This window comes from Rutidosis leptorrhynchoides, chromosome 3 (genome assembly GCF_046630445.1).
Source record: "Rutidosis leptorrhynchoides isolate AG116_Rl617_1_P2 chromosome 3, CSIRO_AGI_Rlap_v1, whole genome shotgun sequence".
NCBI classification, from domain to species: domain Eukaryota; kingdom Viridiplantae; phylum Streptophyta; class Magnoliopsida; order Asterales; family Asteraceae; genus Rutidosis; species Rutidosis leptorrhynchoides.
The window spans coordinates 602,859,250-602,868,349 of NC_092335.1; the positions used below are offsets into that span (position 1 = coordinate 602,859,250).

General features: G+C 32.8%; 1 protein-coding gene across 1 annotated transcript; it reads left to right on the forward strand.

Moving 5' to 3' along the window:
* Positions 1 to 1,121: 1,121 nt before the first annotated feature.
* On the forward strand, positions 1,122 to 5,350 carry LOC139898837 (histidine-containing phosphotransfer protein 1-like). Its single transcript, XM_071881635.1, has 7 exons — positions 1,122 to 1,268; positions 2,672 to 2,796; positions 2,968 to 3,098; positions 3,190 to 3,258; positions 3,382 to 3,453; positions 4,834 to 4,906; positions 4,992 to 5,350. Exons 2-7 carry the CDS (start codon positions 2,734 to 2,736, stop codon positions 5,040 to 5,042), a joined length of 459 nt encoding a protein of 152 aa, XP_071737736.1. The 5' UTR covers positions 1,122 to 1,268; positions 2,672 to 2,733; the 3' UTR covers positions 5,043 to 5,350.
* Positions 5,351 to 9,100: the final 3,750 nt, after the last annotated feature.

Below are 9,100 nucleotides of genomic sequence, written 5' to 3' on the forward strand. Positions count from 1 at the left end.
TGAACAATGTTATATTATGAGAAAACACATTGGTGATGGCCATTTTATGCGATTTTGGACCGACTTGTGGACATGTACAGCGCCTTTGTCACAACGATATTCAAAGTTTTTCACTTAGAAGTGTTGAAGGAAGTTACAGTGGCAGTTTGATGTGAAAGTGAAACACGTGTCTTGGACTGGAACACGGCATATACTGGACCTCGAAATGAGCATCGGCTAGATGATCTTAAGCTGGAAATTAAGAATGTTGGCATTAGTAATTCTTCGGACCATTAGGTTTGGAAGTTATCACCTGATGGTTCATATCCGTTAAGATCGGCTAGGGTATACATTGATGCTTGCCTTTTATCTACATGTAACATTCCATGGTATAAGTACATCCCTCGAGAAGGTATGTATATATATTTTTTGGTGTCTCAACCTTGATAAGCTCCATCATCAGATCAATCTCCCGTCAAATAATTGGAGATTGAATCCATATTGTGTCATTATTACAACTTGAGTATGGAACCAAATGATCACATATTTTTTGTGTGTCAGGTTATACTTAATCTTTGAGATTAGTGTGTGTTTAGATTGATCATGATGTCTCTTCTTTTGCATTTTGGACTGAAGTAAGAGACTGGTTAGTCAATTGGCATACTTCGTTAAACAGAGAAAGGAGAATTCTTGCAATTGTTGTAGCTCTTCTTTGGATTATTTGGAGATATTGAAATAATCAGTTTTTAATATTGAAAAGCTTAAGATTTGTAATCTTATTTATTCGGTTAGTTTGTATTCTTATTTTTGACCATTTCATAGAGGTAAGCGTGTTTTGAATTGGAATATTTGACTTCCGAAGCAATTGTATTTTTTCCTAGCTACTGTGTTAGTAATAAAATCTTTGATGTTAAAAAAAAAAAAAATACAAAATACAAATACTCCGTATGATAATCACTAGTGAAGCTATTAGTTGGTGTCACCAAAGCCGAAAGATACTTTTTCATTCATTGAATCTACACCGTACATAGACCCATCTTGTCTCTCAACGTGCCATATAATATTTAAAATTTTTGATTGATATTATTCGATTCTTTAATTTTATACGGAGTAATTAATTATGTGGACATACAAATCAAATCAAACCAAACATCAAACATAAATAATAAAAAAAAAAAAAATCAAACATAAATAAACATTTCATATCCTCTTTTGTCTCTTGTTCCCAATCTTCTCTTCTTTGCTCTGATTTGCTGTTTCTAGTTCCTGGTCTACGTTGACCACCGCCGGTAACTTAATTCCCCTTAAACCCATCTTTGATCTGCTTGTTGTACCCCAATTTCTGAAATTTTTAGATCTGTTTGTTGCTTTGTTGTATGAGTTTAGTGGTTTAATTTTATGGGTTTATCTACTTATACTGAAATTTAGTAACTTTTTATCTTTTAATGACTAAATTTATGCAGAATAGCTTTTAAATTACAAGAATTTCATAAAATGAATGACTTTAACCAGATCTCATTTTTGTGTGTGTTTAATTTAATATTTTGGTCAATGAAATTACTTTTATTGACCTTATGAGATCCACATTTAAAAGAGTGGCTAACAGATTTTGTATTTCTTTATTCCTGAGTATTTGTGTAAGGAAGTTAGTTTAAATATTATCAAGCTAATAATTTTCTGGCTTGAATGCTGTTGACAATATTTGTATTTATAAATAAAGCTAATACTGTAATTTGGTATGATTTTGACACATGTTAATTAAAGTTTTTTTCAAATTTGAAATGTTGGTGATACATTTATAACAAGTTTTCTTGATTTTTTTGTGTTTCTGGGAAGTAATTCAGCTTGATTTCGAATTCAAATCTCGAAGATGTGTTTTTTTAACCGCCCAAGAGAAATTTATCATGTGAAACTTTGAAAGTTGAAACAGAAGGGAAAAAACAGACTGAAATGAGCTGCTTGTATGTTTCTTTGATTTCTTGTTACTATTTTGAAATAAATGTGGGACCCAATAAGATCCCGAGCTCATATTCGCTAGTTTTTAGTGTCGTTTATTAATAGGTGGGAATTACATAATTTGATATTCCACTAATTATATGATAGTGCTAAGTATGTTTTAATCTAAATCGGTGTTCGTTTGAGCGAATCAATTGAGTTAGCTTAGGCTTAAAGAAGTCCCTTTGGCTCAATTTATTAAGATTATCAAGAGCATATTAAATTATTGCCATGATATTGTAACTCATAAAGAAACTAAATAATTGTTCGATATGGAATCGTAACGTATAAAAATTCAAAATGGTAATGTAATGTGGTTATTGTGACCCACTATAAATCAACGGTGAGAATGCGATAAATGGAAATTGCAGAATGTGATCTTGTCAAAAAGCCAAGTTCTTGCATCACTTTTGGCAACAAAAAAGGTCTTTTTTGGGGAATTTGTATTTATAGAATACAATAATTGTGCTGTTATTTATTCTCTCATTTAGTATATTTTTACCATTTTGGGGGAATTTGTATATATAGAATACAATAATTGTGCTGTTATTTATTCTCTCATTTAGTATGTTTTTAACCAATATGTTTCCACCTTTTTGTTTCTTTCTATATGCTGTATATATTATTTATTATAAATTATATGTATGTATGCAATAGCTATATACTATATGGACCAATAAGATTGCTAATTTTGCAGATAGGCATTCATATCAAGAACTCTAAACAGTAAATAGCGTTTTGCAAGAAAAGCAAAAAACCATGGCTTCTGTCCCTCAATTGCAAAGACAATTTATTGAGTACACCACATCTCTGTATAATGAGGTTTGTACCGTTTTTTCATGAAAAAAATTCTGATGTTTTTTTTTTTTTTTTTTTCCTTTCATGTTTTGTTGTGATATATAATACGAAGTATGAAATAATGAATAATGATATTATATTAATTAAGATTATATTCTTGTAACTGATTACTGAATTAACTTTTGAATGTTGTAGCGATACCTTGATGATCAATTCACGCAACTTCAGAAACTGCAAGATGAGAGCAACCCGGATTTCGTGGTTGAAGTGGTGTCCCTTTTCTTTGAAGATTCGGAAAAGCTTCTCAACAATTTGGCTACTGCTCTGTAAGCTTATTTGATACCCTTCAGATATTTTTTTTACATACTTGTGATCTGTTACTTAATGTGATCTTTGTATTGACTTTTGACCAAAAAGTCAACAGAAGACGGTGGATTATAAACAGGTTGATTCTCATGTTCATCAGTTCAAGGGTAGCAGCTCCAGGTATATTATTACACTATAAGTGATCAGATTCCATTTTTAACTAATAATTCCAATTAGAAGTGAATTATTTATGAACATAATACAATGATGAAAACGCGCTTTTGGGTAATTTATTTGATACAGCATAGGGGCACAACGAGTCACGAACATGTGCGTTCATTTCAGAAACTTCTGTGAGGAGAAAAACCTTGAAGGGTGAGTAACTAATCTATTTTGGGCCTAATATTTATGTTTCTTTTTTTTTTGATCAAGTATAATGCTTCTTTTTATAGAAGATAAATAAGTATGCCTACACCTGTTCCGTACGCTATTTCTATAACAGTAATCTACTTATTCTATTCACAACTAAAAGTAACGTTCTGGTTTGATTTCTATATCCACTAAATAGTATTTGATCACAGGTTTAATCGACTAGGCGATGTTATGAATAAATTAAAAAAGAACATCAAAAGATCTTCTAACTTCGAGTTAAAACTTGGTTAAAGAGACCTCAAGGTGCAAGATTCTTCTGATTCTGACCCCAATAGTTCATGATTTGGGACACATACTTTTGAAATGAGCATTTAAGTAACCCAAGTTAAGAAATAAATAATTATATTTCCAAATTTACATGATAGCCTATGAAATGATGATTTTTTCATTCCAAGAATATTGAAATGTGACTCCTAAAAATGCTTTCGTACACCTATACACCCATTACTGTTTTTGAATACATCATTGAAGGAGTCGAGGTTTGGACTAAATTAGTTCGACCCGTTTGGTTGATAGTTTCTAAGAGGAGATGCAAGGAATTGTGGGTGGTGCAGTATGCTAATGTTAGGCTGTTGCGTTATCAACGACATAAAGTTAAGATGTCAACGTATTAGTATTAGAGTACCTAACACTTCCGTTTATGGAAAACTGAAATGTTCTCTTTTTGTAATTTGCCTAGTTTTTTATAGGGAAGCTACAAGTTTGACCTTTATAATTTATTGATTGGGCCCAAAAGTTTTCGAGTCATTTTGGGGTATTTAATGCCATCTAACTAATGGTTAATCACTCCAATGGATCTATCAAAGCTAAAAGTACAAACAAATATATCACACTTCCGTCCTCAAATATGTTCATTAACCATGACGCGCATATATATAAATACAAGTATGGAAATAAAATCGATACCGTACCAAAGATGATATATAGGCCTAGATGATATATATGTATATATAAGTAAAATGCACAAAAAGCAGGCACCAAAATTATTTAGAGTTGATGGTCTAATCTTATTGCTGTCAAATACTTAATTGTTTTATATTCTTCTTATGAGGGTCGATACTGAAGTCGTTGATTGTCAACATCCACAACTTCTTAATTCAAAACTAAATTTGGTCAATTAATTTTCTTTTGGATATTTCACTGAAAGTTTGATTGATCTTTTGACTTGTAAGAGTCATGATGCGACACAACATGGAAGAGTCGATAAATGGCTCGTAATAGTCAGATTCACGACTTCATGCACTTGTTTCATATTTATTGTAACATTTATATATATAATTTCTAAATTCATTATTATTGATTGATGGCGTGTGGTTGCTGCAGGTGTTTGCGTTGTCTGCAGCAGGTGAAACACGAATACATACTTGTTAGGAGCAAACTCGAAGCCTTGTTCAGGGTACATTCTATTACCAATAAACAGCATACACATTTTTATTGTTTCTTAAACCTAATTGACATAATATACCTTTGCGTACGTGCAGTTGGAGCAACAAATCTTGCAGGCGGGCGGGTCGATCCCTATCATGGAATAATAGGTTTGTAACATCCTGAAATCCAATGGTTTCACATGGCAACCTAGTGAGTAGAGATTATGTGAATAACATTACTATTACTATTACTACTGTTTTTTATCTGAAGAATATTACTTTATACTTATGATTTTGGTTCAAATTGTTATGTCTGATGAGAAGGATATGGGGTTTTCGATCCATTATTATAATGTTCTTTCTTGTGTGAACGGCGGTGGTAAAGTTTCTTTTGGCAAATGGGTCTATGATGACGGTTTGTGGCGTTTTTATGAGTGTTTTTGCATGTTACTCCTAATCAAATTTTGATTGCATTTTGATTTTGATTTTGATTTTGATTTTTTTTGTGTATAACTATCAGTCTTATATGCATGTAAAAAAGCCAATACTTTGTAGGAAAAATATTAGGAACTTTTTCTGCCTTTCAATGAATCTAGCCTACAACCCATGCCCTGCAGGCTGCATCCATGAATCATATATATTATTTGTTTGTACCTTTTGTTTTCTGGAAAATAGAAATTAAATTAGATTTGAAAATATAATTGAGTTACAATTGATTTAGACACGGCTATTTGACTAGATACTTTTATGATGGCGTAGAGGGTAGCCAAACATGTTAATAATATATAGTTTCCAACAACTATGTTAAGAAATCATTTTTAAAGAAAATATGGTCGAAGTCTAGACTCACTAATGCATCCTAACAATTTAGAACATAAAGCTCAAAATGCTACTGCTTACTTCGAAGTCCAGACTCACTAATGCTTCTGTTTACTTCTTCCACCAAATTTTCAAGCACTTTCCTAAAATGCCCTTGTGAACTCATTAAAAAAAGCTTCTCCTTCATTTCTCATAAAAGTTAAGCAATTGTAAAAAGGATTTGTAATCATTTTTAAAGAAATATAGTTTATAAACAAAAATGATTTGTTTGGCTAGAAGATTTTAGATGGAGGGAAAGAACCAAAAGCTAATAGAATTAGTGTTTGAGAAAAAACTTTTAACATTTTTTCTCATTTTACTATTTATTTTAATAGTTTTAGCTACTCTGTCAAACATTTAAATATATATAAAAAACTAACAATTACCGGCCACCATATTCTAAATAGTTGAATAACATATAAATACAAATTTTTAGATGCAGATTAATGTTAAAATCAAAATATTTTGATAACTCATAAAGTTAACTATAAACTTAAATTTATGTTTTATATGGAGTGCTTTTTAATACTCTGTATGTAATTTATAATTATAATTTTATATTAATAATATGAACAGTTACAAAACTATCATTTACAAAACTACAAATTGGTTAGAGAATTAGAGAATTGTTAGTGACAATTGTTAAGAGAATTGTACAAAATGTACATTGGCCTAGTCATATGAAGTGTTTCTAACCACAATATTATAAATTTATGTTCGAGTGAACAATCTTTATATATTCGTTGAAAATTTCATATTGTGATGTGTTAATTGTATTTCTTAAAAATTTAAACTAAGTGTGTACAATCCATTCAATCTTTAAAATGACATAAACTGTACAATCATTCAATCTTTAAAATAACATATTTTTTGACAAAATAACGAATACCATATAACCAAAGATTCTTCATCGAAAAATGAAGAATCCGAACAATGATACTAGCCGAAGCGATACGGCTCAAAACCAGAAAACACTACTCAAACCTAAAGCGAGTCCGCTATCTACCGAAGAGTCAAACCTAGACACCAAAACAACAAGTGAAGCAGACACTACAAAAATTAAAACTAAAACACAACAACGTTGTTAGGAGTTTTAGTGAGCCCTAAACAAGAAACTCATAACCCTAGTTATCACCCACCGACGAGCAAACAAATAATTAACAAGAACACTCAAAGATAACGATAAAATAAAGTGCAAGAAACGTAAAGAACATAAAATTTAGTGTGGTTATATCTAATCGTTTAGTTTGATTAGTTTAGTCCACTGCCAAACAGATAGAGTTTTCTTATTGATTTTTTGTAGGTGTTACATATACAATGAGAATAGGGTTACAATTTATAGGGCAATAAATGAATTCTTTCCAAAATAGAATAACTCACTAGTTACGAACTATCTCGCGTTTTGCGAGCTAACCTTGCGTTTCGTGAGATCTCCAAAAGCGAGATTATGATCTCAACGCGAAAATACCACCAGGGATTGCTCTTCGACAAATCTTCAGGCTCGCATTTTGCGAGCTCCATCTCTCGATTCGCGAGATCGGCAGCTTCAACAATGTTTCATTTTTTTTTTTCGTTTAACATCTTCAAACCCAACAAACGCAACTAAACAAAGTATGCAAAAGACAAAAACTCCAAGGAACAAACAATCGAACAGAAACGAGCACTAGACAGGCCGACTAGATCACGGGTTAACCATCTTACCATCAACACAATGTCACGTCTAATATGTTTCCCGGACCGAGACTTAATAAAATTACGTACATAATAATGGCACTTGTACTACTTACTATTTCATGATAAAATTATGTAGTTGGTCCCTTAACTTTGTATAAAATTTCTAGCAAGTGACTAAACCTTTTTTGACATGGATATCAGGGATGTTTGCACATGTTACACAGTTAATCCGTGACGTTGTCAACCACTAATCCAATTTCGTTAAGCGTTCACATGTGTTCGAAACGTTTAGTCATTTTATTATTTCTTTCATCTTCATAAAGAAAGGAACATGTAACAAACTCTTCTCCTGAAATTCACATAATATCAGATCTTGAAATTCACCATATCTAGTACAAAACCCCGCCAAGATTTTTCTCTACATGACTTCTCTTATCTGTAAAGCTAACTGACCGCAACCACCACCGTATTTAAATCGACTGACCGCTGCCACTACTCAATTTTAACCAACCACCAACAAGTATTTTCTTCAATTTAGGTGTTGCGTTTTGGTTCGATTTTAGTGAAGATCTGTGTTGGTTTATTTTGGCTAGTAGAAGATATGTTTATCCCACATTGGTGGGAGGAAGATGTGAGGGGTGAGTGACTTGGTTATATAAGAGGGGCTAAGTCTTCATTCCAAATCGCACCAATCAATACACTTTAAGTATTTGATTATTTTTTTCTTTCTTACCCTTGTTTGAGAGTTGTATTAGTTAAATATTTTTGGAGAGTGTAGTTGGCTTAAGAGAGTCGTCTATATCATTGTAACAATTTGTGATATAGTGTATTTCTCTCTTTGGGGGCCGGTGGTTTTTCTCCTGTTTTGGAGTTTCCACGTTAAATCTTGTGTTGTGTATTGTTCTTATTTCTTTACTATTATTGTTGGGCTGGGTGGCGGGAATTAGTGAGACCGTAATTTCCCAACAACTGGTATCAGAGCGTCAGGTTTGACGAGGGTCTCGGTTATAGGAGTCGGAGTATGCTCTGTGGTTGCCACGGGAGTGGATCGTCCACATCAGAAACGAGTTCTATCGATCGTATAGGGTATCTGGTTAGACAATATTTTTCTGATTCGTAGTAATAGTTGGATTTGTTAGTGGCGAGTTGTGGATTTCCGATTTAAAGGGTCCTGGCTACCTGCTACATCTTTTGGCTATTCGAAACGTGAGCAAAATCAGAGAAAGTGTTGTTTATAGGATACGGATACAATGTCGAAGTTCAGTCCAATGAGGTTTGATGTAGAGAAATTTGATGGGAGGATCAATTTTGGCTTATGGCAGGTTCAAGTCAAGGATGTGTTGATTCAGTCCGGTTTACACAAGGCTTTGAAGGGTAAACCCACCCCTGTTCCTGGCAGTGATTCTAGCAGTAAGTTTGATGAAGAAGAATGGGATGATATGGATTTGAGGGCAGCAAGTGCGATTCGTTTGTGTCTTGCAAAGAACGTGCTTGCAAATGTGCACGGGTTATCAACGGCAAAGGAGCTTTGGGTTAAACTAGAGCAGTTGTACCAGGGCAAGGGCATCTCAAATCGGTTGTGTCTTAAAGAACAATTTCATACTCTGCGTATGGATAGGGGTTCAAAGATTTCAGATCATCTAAGTATTCTTAACGGTATTGTTTCGGAACTGGAGGCTATTGGAGTTAAA